Consider the following 18875-nt stretch of genomic DNA (forward strand, 5'->3'; position numbering starts at 1 on the left):
TTAAAGTGCAATTATATTTAGGGTTTCTTGCCTATCTATTACTTAAGATACTTACAAGCTCATTTCAAGTACGAGCTTCCTAAGGGAAAGTGAGGCTTTGGGCCTGGTTAGTCAGGTCACCTTCAACCACTAAGTCTTCAGGAGCAAGCACCTCATCTTGAACCCACAATGAACACCAGTGCTGGAGCAATGACGCTGCTATCCTGTTGCTTACTGCCTTTCTTTTTCTTTTTGATTAGTCTCATCAGGAAATTATTTCTGTGTAATTTCAAATTTGGTAATATAAAGCATATATTCTTTTTGGTTAAAGACTTGCTTTATTATTTTTAAATACATATGGGTGGGTTGTCTGTGAATGGGTGTATGTATGTGAGTGCTGGTACCCAGACTGCAGAGGCATGAGATTTCCCATGGCTGGAATTGCACAGGCAGTGAGCTGAATGCAGGGGAACTATACCTGGGTTCTCTGCAAGAACAGTACATGATCTGAACTGCTGAGCCATCTCTTCAAGCCTTTATAAAATAAATTCCCTGAGAAAGATAAATTCTTTTAACATCTTTACAGCTTACTACGTTTTTGTTTACTACTAAGCCTCCTGTATGTGTGCTGATAAAAATTACTGGTATTTCCTAAAAGTTCTAAGAAACTTCTACATTGCAAATAGCAATTGCAGTCTCAGGTTTACTTGCTTCATGAAAGGTATATTGATCATCCCATCACTAAAAAACAAAAACAGACAAACAAAAGCAACACGGACAAAGTAGGAGACCTCTTTCCTGCTACTCAAGGCCATATGTCCTCAGTTTTCTTAATGTTAACACTGCTGGTTAAGACATATTTTCTATTTAACAGCACAATGATCTCCTTTTTGATTAACATCAACATGCCAAAGCACTAATAGTATAACAAATATAATATGGACACAGGGTCATGGGAGCTAAGATTTGGCAACTTACTGTTATGCACTGAAATGCATAACTAAAAGAGGAAATAATGATTTTTTTTTTTTTTTATTTCAAGTCAGGATTTTGCTGTGTAGCTGTGGCCGTCCTTTCCTAGAACTTGCTCTATACAACAGGCTAGCCTCCAACTCAGAGATCCACTTGCCTCTGCCTCCAGTGCTAGGATTAAAGGAATAGACCACCACTATCCAGCTGAAACAATGATTTTTAAGTTCCTTAAAAAGACAACAGTAAAAATTCTAATTGAGCATCCAGCTGCAACTTACAGATAACTACTTTTTGTCCAACCACATACAGAATTGCTGTACTGTTGTTACACTGTATCTTTTATGTCCCAAGGGCATTAAATTGCTTAGATTCATTCACTACTTAATTAATATATAGAGTTTACATAATGCTGTTTGTTGTTTTGGAAACCTCCTTGAGAATCCGTTATCAGACAAATAGCTTGGTGGAAAGAACTGTTCATTTTCTACCAATGTTAAGTACTAGGAGTTCCAATGACACGCTCATTAAAGGAGTAAACGCTGGCTGATTTCTCTACACTGGAGCTGGAGAAACAGCTCAGTGGTTCGGGCACTAGTTGCTCGTGTACAAACAGCTAGTTTGAAAAGGCTTGAGGCTTGGTTCTCACCATTCATATAGCAGCTCACAGTCATCCAAACCTCAAGGTCCGGGAAACCAAAGCCTGACTGAACTTCAAGGGCACCAGACAAAACATTAAAAGCATTCATCAAATTCTATGGTTCCTGCAATGCTTATTTTATTGTTTTGAGAAAAGATCTCACACTGTATCCCAGGCTGACCCTGAACATAAAATATAACTTCATAGCTTAGTAATACTCCTGCTTTGGTGTCCCACGTTCCAGGATTATAAATATGAACCACCTCAGCTTTACCTTTCTGTTTCTAAATAATATATCTCTTTGTTTTGTTTATTTTTTTAATCACATAAGACACATATGTTTATTCTTCATGACCCTGGTCACCCATCTCCTTTGCTACCTTCGCTTTCTTCTACTTTATATAGCAACATTTGGCGTGGCAGGACAAATGTAAAACTTACAGCCACAGCAGGAGCTAACTCTGGATTCATTACACAAGTCCTTTGCAATTCCTAAGGACAATACTTTGCTTTCTCCTAGTTAAGTACACATATCCTCTAACACACTGAGAAAGTGTCTGTGGAAATTACTATTTAATATCCTAACATATTTGCCATGTCTTTATTTTGATTCCTGCCCTTGGCAAATTATAATAAAACTTCCTAGATGACTAATTATTCTCAGAGAATTTTCCAGGCATACCTCCATCACTCTAATCATTACTGATAGTCTTACACTAACCTTTTATGTGTGACCTGCTGTCTTTTTCTCCTCACTTAAGACAGGTAATATTTTTAAAAACACTTGGTATACACAGTTCAAAACTTATTCTATGGTGTGTGTTATGTATATGTATGCGTGTATATTATGCTTGTGAATGTTTATGTGTATGTACACATGTGTGTCCATGTGTATAGAAAATTTCCTTTTGAATTACTTTAAAAAGTTACTTAACATTTTACTTTTCTAGAGTCCTTCTCTGGAGCTTTATTATCTAGTATTTAATCTCCATAAATACCATCTCTGAGGCTGGAGAGATGGCTCAGCTGTTAAGAGCACTGACTGCTCTCCCGAAGGTCCTGAGCTCAAATCCCAGCAACTACATGGTGGCTCACAACCATCTGTAATGAGATCTGACACCCTCTTCTGGTGTGTCTAAAGACAGCTACAGCATACTTACATATAATAAATAAACCTTAAAAAAAAAAAAAAAAAAAACCAAAACTCTATTGATTCTACTTTCTGAGCTTTTTAATAAATCTCCTAAATCGCTAAACATTTTTAATTTCTAAAATATAAAAGATTTTTAAAGAACATTTTTCTTTGAGTTGAGACTTAAGTCAGTGGTAGTTTACATACCTAGCAGGTATAAGACCCTGGCTTTAGACCCTTCTTTCTTCTTATGAGATTGGTGGCTTCATCTCTCAGAATATTAATTTCTAAAGTTGTTCAACTCCCAACATTGAGTCTCTCTGATCATGTTTATTCTCATTTGTGTACTGTTATTTCTCTCAAAAACTGTAGAAATACTCAACTGTTTCTCGGACACTAAAATATGGATAGAAAATAGTGATTAGGGCTCAGGAGAGTGGGGCCTAGTGTGTTCACTGGGAGACTCCTAAAAGCCACAACTCTAAACACATGTCTGTGGATGCTTCCTATCTCCTATTTTGAGTAAGATTTTAAAAGTTATCAATACTTTTTAAAAAAAGTTATCAATACTTTTTAAAAAAAAGTTATCAATACTTTTTTTTAAAAAAAGTTATCAATACTTAAAAAAAAAAGACCATAGATAAAAGACCAGTCACTTCAACATTTGATTTAATTTCCCTCTTTACCACTGTTTCCTCCGTTTCCTTTTGTCTAGAATTTCACCTAATTTAGTCTCCACTCCAAAGAAATGCTGCAGTCTAGATGGATAATCCCTTTCCTTTACTCTGTTGGGATAAGAATCTACTGGAGGAACTGTACTGCTAAAAACTGTTAAGCAAGGCATAATGGCACTCACCTGACACCAACACTTGGGAAGCAGTGACAACTAGGTCTCTCTGAGTTCTAGACCAGACAGTTCTACAAAGTGAGCTCAGGACTACCAAGTGATATGGTTTTTTATTTAAAAAAAAAAAAAAAGTAATGTAAAAACCTGTTTCTTGGGCCAGGCAGTGGTAACACAGGCCTTTAATCGCAGCTCTCAGGAGGCAGAAAGAGGTGCATCTCTGAGTTTGAGGCAAGCCTGGTCTATAGAAGGAGTTCCAAGACAGCCATAGCTACAAGAGAAGCCTTATCACAAACAAACAAACAAACAAACAAACAAAAAAAGCAAAACAAGTGTTTATTACTACACCTCTTATCTGTCATTAGATATAACAGAAGCCTCTAAATCTGTGAACTGACTCTCAATTGTTAACTCTACTCTCCCTATGAAAGGTTAAAGTTTCTGCTAAGGCAATTTTCCATCCCACTTAGAAAATCACGTTCAAGCTTCTATTTTAATGTCATCTCTTCTGTGCTTTTCCTTTCCTAGTTTTCTGTGCGGCTTAAGCAAATGTTCAATCCGCTATGCTAAGCTGGAAGCATGGCTTGTCTTTAATTCAGTATTTCCCTGTTAGGGTACACAGTGTGAAGATGTGTCTCTGCATATTAATATCCAACTATTAATATTCAACTATTAATAATGACCCACCCCTGGTCTCATAGACCATTCTTCCTTTTCTACCTAAAGCAATCTAGAGTCATATCCAATTGGCTTTAATAAAGAGCTGATGGCCAATAGCTGGGCAGGATGTGAAAGGCAGATGTTCAGGGTAGAGAGAGGGACTATGGGAGAAGAAATCTGACGGCCTATGGCTTAGGAAATAGGATATGGGACATCTGGGAAGAGAAAGAATTCTGGAATACAGCTAGGTGTGGGAAGATCAGCCCAGGAAATGTAAGGAGATGGATATAATGATACCTGAACACAAGCAACCAGTCAAGTGGTAGAATATAGGTTAAAATACTTAGGTCATCTAAGCTATGGTCTAGTCAGAGAAGGGCCTAGCAACATGGCCATGGTATTTATAATTATAGAGTACTGAGTACTTTGAGACCATGCAGCTGGGAGGAGGGGCTATACCCAACTTCCACAAAAAAAAAAAGACTAGGGAGCCAGTGAACATAGGAGTGAATGTACAGACAAGACCAAAGGAGAGAGGTAGACGTGACTACATGGCGGGATGTAGTACTGCAGATTAGTCAGGTTAAGAGTAGCCAGGAGACTACCCAATGAAAGGTCTAAGCTTTAAAATATTAATAAGCCTCAGTGTCATTATTTATATCACGGGCAGGTAGAGATAGTCCCATTATATCTCCCAAACATATTTCAGTAAACACTAATCCCAAAGACTATTTATGAAAACATCTTTCTATGGACTATGGGTAGAGCTCAGTGGTAAAGTTCTCTTCCAGACTATAAGATTCCTGGGGTTCAATGCCAAGCACTTCCGGGCAAGCGTAGAAAAGAATCCTGTGTACAATATAAACTAAGATAATAAATACTCTGAGCTTAATGCTAAGCAGACATTCAAAGTCTGACTAACATCAAACAACAAATCTATAATTAAATAGAGATAGCATATCCTTAAGAAATGCCTGAAAGGAGTTAGAAAGACGGCTCAGGGAGTAAAGTGTTTGCTGGGCAAGCGCAGAAATGTGCCTTTGGATTCCTAGAATACCCATAAAAAGTGAGTATGGAATTAGATGCTGCAATTCCAAAGCTGAGGAGGGAAAAACAGAGGAGCCCAAGGGATCAGCAGCTGGCCAGGGTCGCTGACCTGATCGTCAAAGCTGCAGGTTTGCTGAGAAACCCTGTCTCAAAAGCTAAAGTTGGTGTGATTAAAGAAGATACCCAACATCAACTTCTAGCCTCCAAATGCAATGACAAATATTTTGAACCAATTAGTACAAACCTTAATGTATATCAACATGATCCTCTCAGTAACAGAAACAGAAATAATCAAGTGACAAACACTCTTGGTATTAAATTCTTATTTCTCATTCTATTATTAAGTCAATACCTTGGGAAGTTTTCATTTGTTTGATTGATTGATTGATTTATCCTTTTATTTTAAAGGTACTCTGACAATATGCTATCTCTTCCCTTTCCTCTCCCACGTTATGCATGGACCATACACAAATAACCCCCCAAAAAAGGGAGGTGCCTAAGAGCCTTTTTTTTGAAGACTGAATTTACTATAAATGAACACAAATCAAAGTTCACCTTAAAACCCTGAGATGATGCTCAGCCAATCCATGCAAACATTCCAAACCCCAACTCTCTGAGACCCACAGGCATTTCACCATCTCTCCAAGGTGCATGGAACAAGGCTACAATATAGACTACTTAACACCAAGGAATCAGGAAATGTTCTTTCTCTCCTTTCCTTCCTTCTCCCTTCAAGCTAAAAAAGAACAGGGAACAGTAGAAATGATCTCCATGAAAGCAAAACAACATAGCACACATGGTAGATGGTGAAGAGATCTAAGAAGTTCCAATATCAACTATTTTCAAAATCAAAGTATTACTAAGAAATATGGCATTAACACTGAGTTACAACACAAACAAAAAGGACACACAAGCAGAGTTACTTACTAGACAACACCTTCAAGTCATTAGATCGTTCACATAATAGATCTTCTCTTATGGTGTTTCTTTTTCTGTAGATATGAATAAGAATTTAAAAAGATTAAAAAACTAAAATTTTGTTATCCACTGCCCATGACAATGAAATATTCTCACATACTTAGATCAAATAATAATAGGCTAAACTAGGTTTTAATACACAATGAATTCTATTATGTTAATTTTTAAACAATAATCTTACTGATTTTCATGACTGGCTACTGAGACTCGTAGAACAGAGGTTATTACTTGTTTAAAGGAGCAAATAGAAATGTCTAGCAATAAGGTATGCATGAGTGCCACTTTCCACTCATCTAACCGTCTCCCCTCTAATGACTTCAACAAGAGCTTTATATAGGCAAAAACATAGCTGCAATCCTTTGCTTAAAGGCGTGAGTAGAGATAATCTCATCCCAATATCCTACCCATCCACAGGAAGCCCCCCACATTACTTTTCACACTTATATATAGTCACACTGATCCCACTGTAAATTTAATCACTAACCTTTTGTCGCTTCTGGAACTCTCATGATAAAAGAATTGTTTCTTAAAAGACCTTTTATTTTCCTTGTCATCTATTTCTCTCAACCATCTTTTTGCTTGAATCTATAAGAAAAGCAAAACTACCTATTAAATAAGTACACCAACATTGCAAATAGCTTTTCAATCCTCCCTTGTAATTACAAAATTAAAGAAACAAAACTGCCACACTGAAAAGTGCAGTCACAGCCTGACACTATCACAGTCTGACACTATCATCACAGCACTCGGAGACACACAAAAAAAAACAAATTAAGAAATCAAGACAAGCCTAGGGAGAAGACCATTATCTTTAACAATATAAAGATGGTTATAAAATAGTTTGTCTTCCAGAGAATCTACTTTGACTTTTATTATATTAACACCTAAGTATGTTTTGTCCAGTATATGATAATTTGCACAGGTGAAGACATAAGCACTCACAACAGGCAGATCCTTTGGTTTTGTGCATATATGTCCATGTCCAAGTATGAGCATGCTTGTCTGGGCCAGAGGAAGACTTCCAGTGTTTTTCCTCAGTCACCATCCACATTTCTGTTTACCCTGGAAGTAGTACTAAGTAAGCTATGCTGCTGGCCAGTGAGACCTTTTATTACAGCTATTCTTTAAATACAGGGATGGAACTCAAGGACTGTGGTGCTGGCCCTTCTCATATAGTTTGTATGTGAATTACAATTCTGTTTGTACATTATATCAGGACTCACAGGAAAAAAAAAAAAAGAAAAAAAAATCAAAACAAGTTAGAAATGCCTAAACTGAAAACTAATGCTAAAATAGTTTTCTGTATGCAAGCTGTCATAGACGATAGTCAGTTCCTCCCTTAGAGGTCTCACATGCATGCACACACATGTATTGTCTGTCATTTTTAAGCTATTTATCATTTAGTTTCATATATTTGTTGTTTGTCATAAATCTCACTCACTCACCACTGTCCTATCTTCCTCTCTTCCTCATGAACTCAGGAATGTATTTATTTTCTTCTTTATAACAAGAAAAAAAAATCAACAATAAAATATTAATCATTAACCGGGTGTGGTGGCGCACGCCTGTAATCCCAGCACTTGGGAGGCAGAGAGGCAGGTGGATTTCTGAGTTTGAGGCCAGCCTGGTCTACAGAGTGAGTTCCAGGACAGCCAGGGCCACACAGAGAAACCCTGTCTTGAAAAAACAAAAAACAACAACAACAACAACAACAACAACAAAAAATCAATCATGTATAAAGGCAAGAGAACAGGATGTGTGTGCTATGAGACCAAATCTCCTAGAAATGTCAGAAGCTCACCCATTAGCACAGCTTCTTTAACAAGACCTGAGCAACAACGGATAACACCATCAAACACTCTAACATGGAAATGGGTAATCTCATGGGCCTTCAACCCTAGATGAAGAACTACAGATATCTAAGAGATGGTGCTCCCTAGACAACAGTCCCCCAGTTGGTTATCCAATACCGCCCTGAAATATACATACAAGTAACAATGTATAGACTGAGCAGACTCTATACATTTAGGAACCAAGAAAAACACACACACACACACACACACAATGTAACAACAATTAAAGAAAAAGAGGCCAGAGACCATAAATTTGAGAGCTAAGAAGGCAGGAAAAATACCTGGGAGTAGTTGGAAGGAGGAAAGGGTAAAATGATCTAATTATATTTTAATCTGAAAACTAAAAATTTTTTAATCATAATCATGATTCATACTAAATAACATCAATGCCATATAAGGATAAAAATGTAAATTTATGTTTAGTTTTATTCATCTAATCTCCAAATTCTGTTTTTTATAAGTCTTTTTAAAGATTTAGTTATTTATTATACATATATAATACTACTGCCTGCATGTACTCCTGCATGCCAGAAGAGGGCACCAGATCTCATTACAGATGGTTATGAGCCACCATGTGGTTGCTGGGAATTGAACACAGAACTTCTGGAAGAGCAGCGCCTGCTCTTAAACTAAGCCACCTCTCCAACACCCATAAAAACAATTTTTAGATATTTGGAGCTTAAGTTTTATAAAAGTTTATCTTTGAATACAATAACTTCAATTAAAACATTTTTGATGAAAAATGTATTCAAAATGTTGTCCAACTAAGATATTTTGATACAAACATGTGGATGATATTTTGGAAATGAAAGCATTTCCATATATATAAGACTTTTTTTTTAAAGCCATTAATCTATTATATCTGTACAATATTCGGTGACCACTGTAGTACGCCCGCTTTAGAAGGCAAAGGAGAAGTAGTCCAGCATCAGTTCCTGGCACTAAAAGATGTGATCTTGACATATTCAAGAGAAAGGATGACACACATTGAACTTAAAGAGGAACAACTTTAGCTAAAAATCTATCAGAGCAAGCAGCTGCAGGTAATACCGTGAGTCATAAACTCAAAACAGAATCAAAGGCTTACCTTAGCACGACCTTCAAATGCACTGAGTTCAAACACTGCCTGAAAAGGTTTCCGATCGATTGGACAAGAAGCCAGTATCTGAGAAATGATTACAAATGTGTCTTAAGAAGAGATCACAATTAAACTATACTAAAGGCAGTCATCATTTCCCACTATCATAGAAATATAGTTTTCTAATTTCAAAATGAAGGAGAGGAAATACTCTCAGACTATGCCACACCACAAAGCAAAAGATACCTTAAGTTTGCTTCATTCTTTCAAATGTTTACTAACTGATACTAACTGGAGTACAGTGAACATGAGAAGTGAAATATCCACTCCAATACCCTGTGAAGACATGCTGCTCCAGTGAGAACTCCTGGTCAAATCAAGGCTGAGCATCACACCTACTGCTGTCATGTACAGCTGGCTGTAATGCTATAAAAGAATGCTTTGTGCAAGCTATCTACATATTCTAATTCTCTATGATTTAACATTATTGGCAAATTAATTATCTTGACTAAACAGCCGTGTTAGTGATGAAAATATAGCTAAAATATGAAGCATTCTCCCAGTCTCCAACTGTTAGGTAACACTCTTAGAGCTAAGTACTTATGTACTTCTGTAGCTACCTAATATACCCTTAACATTACAATTCATATGCTGAGTTCCATTTTATTTTTTCTCATAAATTAATGATCATACATTGGTTCACAGTAACGTTTCTTAACAGGAGGGGATATCACAATAGCTTTAGTTTTCATTTTCTTTAAAAGACACATAAGGTTGAACATTTTATTTTTAGGAACATACTCAAAAGTTTCTTTTTATCCATCCATACTCTTTAACTTTTATGAGGTTTCTATGTTTTTCAAATTGAATTATGTGGTATTTGGCTTTTTTGGTTTTGTTTGGTTGGTTTTTTTCAAGACAGGGTTCTCTGTGTAGCCCTGGCTGTCCTGGAACTCACTCTGTAGACCGCTGGCTTCCAACTCAGAAATCCGCCTGCCTCTGCCTCCCAAGTGCTGGGATTATAGGCGTGCGCCACCACCGCCCGGCTATAAAATTTCTTAAGAGGTTACATTCTTACAGTTATATTGAAAATATCTAAAGTACACTCCATTTTCCCAAAGCTTTTTAATATATTTATTTACATTTTAAAGGTAATTTTTTAAAGATTAAACAGTTAATCAATGAAAATTAGGTTTTCAAGATATGTTGAAAACTAAAATGCACAGCTCTGTATTTACTGTCTTTCACATTTTCTCTTTTGTCCAAACTCTGGCCCTGTTACATAAACTCTTTGGGCTTCATGTACTTAACTTGTGAAAACAGGAATAAGAACGTTAAGGTTAGTTTATGGTAACTGACAGTTAGCAATTCTTAGAGGAACATGCGGTATATACTAGTTCCTACATAAGATCCAGTTTAACGACACTGACAAAAGCCTATGTCAACAAAAGGACAATCTACAATGTGATATAAAACATGACTCCTTAAGTGATTTACTTTGTTGGCCTACCTATAATAAATTTATGAGCCAAAGAAGTAGATGTATCAAATCGGCAGGTACCTGAGATTATCCAGCCTCCCTGTGTTACTAAATTTCCTCTTGACATCACCTAGCCACCATTCCTTTCTTGGTAATTTTTAAAGTACCCAGATTTCAGCCTGATCCATTTGTGCTGTGACACAATCCAAACAAGTGGGCTCTTTTCTCCCACTATGACTACAGGTTTGTATCTGACTAGACTCATTGAATAAGGACCTCCACTGCTAAACAAAACCATACACACAAAGTAAAATGGGGGAACATTGCCAATAATGAGAGACCCTACTAAGTATTATAATATAGACACACCTAACAACCCTCATACCGATGACTGAATTAACATTAGAAAATAATCTAAGTCACTCTGACCCAATCTTACCAAATAGGAAAAGAGAAATACCCTGAAATTACATTATCTTCTCTAGGTATGAAAAGTTTAAATAAACAATCCCAGAAAAATAGATAAAATGCCTCTGCTGGGGCTAAGAAACAATACCCATATGTAATCTTTTTTTTGTTTGTTTGTTTGTTTTTTGTTTTTTGGGTTTGGTTTTTTCGAGACAGGGTTTCTCTGTATAGCCCCGGCTGTCCTGGAACTCACTCTGTAGACCAGGCTGGCCTCGAACTCAGAAATCCGCTTGCCTCTGCCTCCCAGAGTGCTGGGATTACAGGCGTGTGCCACCACCGCCCGGCTTATATGTAATCTTAAAAGCATATATTGTAGAAGAGTATTTTAGAGACAAAACAGAAATCTACTATTTATTCTTTATTTTTATAGTATACATAAAGTAATAATAGAATTCAATGGAAAAGCAAAATGTTTTAAAAATTAGGAAACATAAATTTCCTTAATGTACCCTTTAGGCATCAAAATTCATTAATATATACAAATATCAATCCACACATGGTGTAATAATTGCATTAACAGAAAAATTTTACAAATGGGATTTTTTTTTGCTTTGTTTTTGTTTTGAAATGGCTTAGATTGGCTATTTTTAAGATTTACAGGGGATTGTCATTCGTACATTTAGCAGATAGTGAGACAATCCCAAGATGGTCTTCAAAATAGCGTTTTCAAAGTAAAGTTTGTTTGGCTAGAAATACTGCCTGAATTTTTAAGCTGCAAAGTTTTAAGAGCATTTAAAGCTAATGTAGAGAAAATATATTTTAAATGAGTTTAACTTTAAAGACTAACAAACTTTTTTATATATAAAAATTTTAATTTTCATTTTGATTACTTATACAACAAAAATCTCATTATTAGCCTGTTTAATGTGGCTTTAAGTAATTTTAAAAATATCTAATTAGTTCTATAATCAAAGTATCTAAGAACACCATTCAACTTTATGATACAACTACAAAGTTAATAAAACTTGCTCACTGTTTAACATATAATATATAAACAACAGAGCACATATCTTACAGCAAATGCTCTGTACTACTGTTATATAAGGAGGAAAATTTGATAGAAAAAGAACTTTCCTAATGATTTCAGTAAAACATACCCTAGTATTCTGAAGCGTTGTAAATTCCCAGTTCAGACAAACTCATATTTAAATGTAAGAACAGGAAACCTTCCTTATTTGAGAATTCAGGATTCTTGGTTTCTAACATTTCTTGCTTCCTGATGCTGCTCTATCCTCAATCAAAGGCTGCCTACAGATAGCCCCTCCTAGAGAGAGAGAAGCAAGGGTTAAAGGATGTGTTCTCAACACCTATGCTTACAGTAAGTCTTCCTAGTCACGGGAATCTACACCACCTTTCTCTGCCACTAAGAAATAAAGCATATTTCTACACCACCTTTCTCTGCCACTAAGAAATAAAGCATATTACGTACAAAATTACAGTTCAAAATCAAAGGTGATTTAAGGATGCAAACCACTAGGGGTCAGTGCTTATTTTAAAACTGTTGACAGAACCCTTCCTCAGTGACAGTTCCAACATTGCTAGCCATGGATCTCCAAGGGGTTCACCTGGAGCCAAGCTACAAGTTGTGTCACATGTAAACATTCCTTCCAAATAGTGCACAGATGGTTCTCTACGGTAGCTTTCAAAACCATGTGCATAGAATTAACAGCTGTCAGTGATAGAATTAACACTAAGAATACACTCAGTATACCCACCCAAAGGGAATGATTTCCCAAGATATACTGTAACACTAGGGTAGACTTAACACTTTCTCTTAATGTCATCTGACATGATTAAGGCTTTTTTCCTAGTATACAAACAGAAAATTCAGGAAATTGCCTGCATAAATCATTTTAAATATTCACAACTGGAATTCCATAGGTATAGAGGAATTTCAATCACTTCTTTATGTAGGGAAACTAATTACATTTTTTAAATGCTTAAAATACTTAAGAAGAACTGGGGCTAGAGAGATGGCTCAGAGGTTGAGCACACTGACTGCTCTTCCAGAGATCCAGCAACCACATGGTGGCTCACAAACATCTCTAATGAGATCTGGAGCCTCTTCTGGCATGAAGGTACATATATATATGCATATATATATATATATATATGCAGGCAGAATACTATACATAATAAATAAACCTTTAAAAAATAAAGGGAAGAACCACAGTAGTTATCAAAACTATACTAGTTATATACACCATAAATCCTGCATGTTCTTGTAATGCAGCACATCTTAGAGCATGTGCTTAGCATATTCAACACTGGAGGTCTTAGTTTAATCCTCAGCACCAAAAATATGATATATAAATATAATAAATATAAATATAATAAGAACTATTAAATCCTTTAATCATGGAATGCTTCTAAGTTCTCAAACCATAACTCTCTAAACACCAAACTTTATCTTCTGGAGACTGTGCCAAGGTAAAAAAACTATTCTCATATTCAGTACATATAGGTGGAATATTTTGTCTGTAGAAGATCATAAATATGACCAATTGTCACTATTCCTACCGATACATCAGACTTTGCTAGCCTTCACATACATGGACATGAGAGTATGTCTGTGCACCATGTCAGTGTAGGAGCCCCAGATATTTATGTTAGATCCCATGGAACTAGAATCACAGACTATTGTGAACCGCGGTGTGGATGCTAGAAATTGAACCAGGTCCTCTGCAACAATGGCCGATATTCATAATTGCTGAGCCCTATTTCCAGCTCAGAAATGCAGTGTGGGAGATAAAGAAATCCCCTATGTAGCATTGGTAAACATTAGCACACTGCCTCCGGTATATTTAGAAGTACAAAGGCCTTCTCTCAATTTCAAGATTCTTAGCTCCAATAGTAATGGTTTAATAAAAGTGTCAACAGAGCATTCCTGCCTATTACATTTTTGTTAAATATCCATTTCTCTTTCTTCCATTCCCTATTTCTCTTACTTCAGACAGAATCATAGTATACAGACCTAGCTAGCCTGGTACTTGCTATATGGCCCAAGCGGCCTACCCTCTAAAATCCTCCTGTTTCAGCTTCACAAATACTGAGATTGCAGGTGTACAGCACCATACTGCCTTTTCAGAACTCTACATTCTGGCTATACTTTAAACTAAGAGGCTTGCCACCTATGAACCTTGGAACTGGCCACCATTAAGAAACCCAGGTGTTCTAGTGCCCCTATGGTGGCCATCAGATTCTGGAGCCATCAACATCAGCACAGGAAATATTTAGCTGAAATCTTTTTCCTAAGTAAAGTGGATTCTATGACATAGCTAGAGACCAAATGGTCATTTACTTTAACACTTCAATTTTGCTTATTTGTTTAAATAACCACAAAAACAAGACCTTAGAGCATGGAGAAATTCAAACTAATTTTTAGTTGAGGAATATGTACTTTGGAGGCATGAACATTTTCAGGAGTGTGTGTAATATAAAATCACCAGACTAAAATGCATTCAAACCTTCGAAATACCAGTTTCTTGTGATAAAATTTCTTCAATGACTAAAATAGGGTGGAAAGGGGAGGGTGCGCTTGGCATCCTTTCTTAATCACACCTTAGTGAACCTCAAATACAAATTGCAGCAGAACTAAATCTCTGAAAGACAAAAAAAAAAAAAAATGCTTTTTCTTATCATACAGGTTTCCAAGCACAGCTTCACTTTGACCCCTACACTTCTCCTAGAAACTTATATTAATTTAAATTATAGTCTTAAAATTTATTTTAACTTTAGGCTACTCTTGAGATATCTGAAAACAAATTACTACTAGAGTCCAGAGCCCTTACTTTGTACATCAAATAAACATTAAAATAGTAGATTAAGTGAAAAAGTGTTGACTATAACTTGCAAAGAGTTTCTACATAAACACATTATTTCTAGTACTGACTCTGAAACAAACTGCATACCTCTTTAAACAGGAGGCTGAAAAGAATAGGAACAAAGCCCTTTAATGATGACAATAAAAAAAAAAAAGACATTGAAATCTGATTCTCTTTTCCAAAGCATTTATATACTTTAAACCCATCTAATTGTTATCACAATAAGACTGAATGAAATTGAGAGACCTAAGTAAGTCTGCAAGCATGCATATATTCATGATTTATAATGAACAATCTGAGTGTCCCGTTGTTAATGATCAACTTAATGCAAAGGTTGTCGATCTTTCTAATATTGCAACCCTTTAATATGGTTCATTTCTCATCTTGTGGTGGCATGAGAATTATTTTCATTGCTACTCTATAACTCAAAATTTGCTCCTCTTACAAATCATAATGTAAATATGTTTTCAGATGGTCTTTGATAACCCCTGTGTACTGGCTGGTTTTGTGTGTCAACTTGACACAGGCTGGAGTTATCACAGAGAAAGGAGCTTCAGTTGGGGAAGTGCCTCCATGAGATCCAGCTATGGGGCATTTTCTCAATTAGTGATCAAGAGGGGAGGGCCCCTTGTGGGTAGTGCCATCTCTGGGCTGGTATTTTAGGGTTCTATAAGAGCCTGTGCAACCCAGGGGAAGCAAGCCAGTAAGAAACATCCCTCCATGGCCTCTGCATCAGCTCCTGCTTCCTGACCTGCTTGAGTTCCAGTCCTGACTTCCTTTAGTGATAAACTGCAACGTGGAAGTGTAAGCTCAATAAACCCTTTCCTCCCCAACTTGCTTCTTGGTCATGATGTTTTGTGCAGAAATAGAAACCCTGACTAAGACACCCTAAACCCTGTCATTCATAATCCATAGGTTGAGAACTGATGACTTAATGGCTTACTGGTGGCTGCTATCTCCACTAAGGACAATGAAATAGTTCAGAATGTTCTCTCTTTTCCCCTTTCCAGGTTAATTACTTCGTTAAGCAATTACACAACTCCACACTACCCTGTAATCACAACTTAAGACAGCAGTGCAACAGTACACAGAATTTGCTTTTGAAAACCAAAACAATTTTCCTTCAATAATTTATTTATTTTCAACAGAACATCAGGGGCTGGCTGGAGAGATGGCTGAGAGATTAGACATGTACTGCTTGCTCTCTTGGAGAGAATTCAAGTTTGGTTCCCAGCACCCATGTTGACAGCTCATAAACTACCTGTAATTCCAACTCTAAGGGCTCAGACATCCTCTACTGGTCTTTGTAAACACATAGTCCCATACACACACACACATACACACACACACTCTCACACACACACACACACAAAAAACCCCAAGTATTTCCTATAAAGTAACAAAAAAAAATACATATATATCACAGATGCACTACATCTACAGTTGGATGATAGCAAAAAGGCATTAATTATTACTACAGTAACATTTGGATATTTACCAATAGTATTCTGCCCAAACTAATAGAATTTTTCTCAAAAATACATTTTCACCTATCCTTAAGTCTCTTTTTGTTATAGACTAGTTAGGTTTTGAATCTAAATCAAGTTTCTTCTTATACTCTTATTAATTCAACTAGTGTAACAAATCTCTTAAAAAAGTTAACCAGAAAGCAGCATTCACTATATACAAAGTCAGTTCCTTCAACAATATTAAGAAACATAATATAAGTAAAAAAAAAAATAATAATAACTTTGAAATCCGCCCGCCTCTGCCTCCCAGAGTGCTGGGATCACAGGCGTGCGCCACCACCGCCCGGACTTTTACTAATTTTTATACACTGGCAAAATACTAAATCAGAAAACATAATATAAAAAACAGTACATGTTTGATTTTATAATTTATAATAACAGGGCTTAAGATTAATATATATTTCAATTTATTTGGCCCAAATTGATTCTCTATAATACAGTCAAAGCCCAAAATATCTTAATTATTTTTATGAAGAATCTTAAGTAAAATCTCTAACTCAGACTCTGAAATTAGTTTACTAAATATCCCTAAACTTTAAAGTGAAAAAACACTGTGACATCTATTCTGATTATTCCAGAGGCTGACAGAAAGAAATCAAATAACCTATGTGAAAATTCTCTAAAAAACATTGATATAAAAGCGGACAGGATGTTATTAGTAGCAAGCAGGTAATATCCTGTAAGGATAGAAAGCTGTTTGGCCTGCTCTTCTTCTAAGGTTTTCTTCAAAGTATAAATTAAAATTATAAAAGAATGAAAAGACTGAGTAAAAAAAAAAATTGGAAGAAAATATGCAGACAGAATTTAAACAAAGGGAAATTTGACTAAAGCAAAAAGGAAAGAACTTAGTATGAAATAATGTATAAAAGGTAGTGGCAATAAGTGAAATAAAATCATGATAGGAAATTACATGCAGTAATTTACTACCTATGGTTAATGCTCATCCTCAGACTTACCTCTGCCCATTTAAGAATACAGGCCATACAGAAGACATGATTACAACTTTCTGGAAAACCAACTTCCTTTCCTAATAGGCAACTAAGACATATTGGACATCTGTCCGATTCACTGTACAGTAAGCCGAAGGTATCAGCATTATTTCTGTTTTCTTCACCTGCAAAAAAAAAAGACAGTGGTGTTTTCAAAGGCCATAAAACAAATGATTTATGCTTAAGCAATAGGCTACCTACATCCTCAAAGGGCCAGTCCTGCTTCTTTGCAACTAGATCTTGGATGTCAAATGACAAACACACTCTTTAAATTCAACAGCACCAGCATTTGTGTGTGTGTGTACTCTGTGTCTCTGTGCTGTATGTGTGTGTGTCTATGTATGCCATGTGTGTGTGGATGGTATTGTGTGTCTGTGTGTGCTGTGTGTGTCAGTGTGTGCTGTGTCTGTGTTGTGTGTGTGTGCTGTATGTGTGTCTGTGTGTGCTGTATGTATGCGCGCTATATGTGTGTCTGTGCGTGCTGTGTGTGTCTGTGTGTGCTGTATGTGTCTGTGTTGTGTGTGTCTGTGCGTGCTGTATGTGTGTGCTGTATGTGTCTGTGTATGCTGTGTGTGTGTGCTGTATGTGTGTGTGTATGCTGTGTGGGTGATTTATGTGTCTATTTCCATTTAAACTCTTTTTTTTCCCCCGAGACAGGGTTTCTCTGTGTAGTCCTGGCTGTCCCGGAACTCACTTTGTAGACCAGGCTGGCCTCGAACTCAGAAATCCGCCTACCTCTGCCTCCCAAGTGCTGGGATCAAAGGCGTGCGCCACCATTGCCCAGCTCCATTTAAACTCTTAACAGTAATCAACTTACATAAAAGTGCATAAGCACGCAATAAAAACTGTGTAATGCAATAAAACCTGGAGCCTTCCCAGCTAGGGGGATACATTAATCTAAGAGATCAGTATTAAGCCAAAACACTCAAACAGAGCTCACATGGTTCCAGTATGAGTTTAGCATGAAGAAAATACAAATTCTATAAAGAATACCTGAATTGGACATTTAGGATTTCAGATTAAACTTAACAAATACAAACTAATATTAGATACACACAAGGTACACAGACATACAATGCAGGTAAAATACCCATAAACATAAAATAAGCAAATTTTAAAAGCGAAGATGCTCAGTCAATAATGTGCTTGTCAATTCCCAGAAAACACATTTTAAAAGCTGGCCGAGTAACTCATGCACTGTGGTTCCAGTGCTGAGCAGACAGACAGGCCAACTTCTGAGGCTTGCTGGCTAGCCGACTTAGAAATTCCCAGGCCAGTAAGAAACCTTGTGTCAAAAAAAAAAAAAAAGGCGAATGGTGAAGCCGGATGGTGGTGGTGCACACCTGTAATCCCAGCACTCTGGGAGGCAGAGGCAGAGGCAGGCGGATTTCTGAGTAGAAGGCCA

The 18875-nt window shown here is 36.6% G+C and overlaps 1 protein-coding gene across 4 annotated transcripts in view; it reads right to left on the reverse strand.

Moving 5' to 3' along the window:
• The window catches only part of Scaf11 (SR-related CTD associated factor 11), a 51809-nt gene that overhangs the window by 13797 nt on the left and 19137 nt on the right, over positions 1-18875 (reverse strand). For 3 of the 4 annotated variants that reach the window (XM_052161758.1, XM_052161756.1, XM_052161757.1), the window contains 4 exons: positions 17438-17595; positions 9190-9267; positions 6734-6834; positions 6199-6263 (listed from right to left, as the gene is read on the reverse strand). In XM_052161758.1, the coding sequence (XP_052017718.1) occupies positions 6199-6263; positions 6734-6834; positions 9190-9267; positions 17438-17595 (402 nt within the window). Of the gene's footprint in view, positions 1-6198; positions 6264-6733; positions 6835-9189; positions 9268-14595; positions 14731-17437; positions 17596-18875 lie in introns of those variants that run through there. The other variant, XM_052161759.1, reaches the window with a different exon arrangement.

Source organism: Apodemus sylvaticus, chromosome 17 (genome assembly GCF_947179515.1).
Source record: "Apodemus sylvaticus chromosome 17, mApoSyl1.1, whole genome shotgun sequence".
Lineage (NCBI taxonomy): Eukaryota > Metazoa > Chordata > Mammalia > Rodentia > Muridae > Apodemus > Apodemus sylvaticus.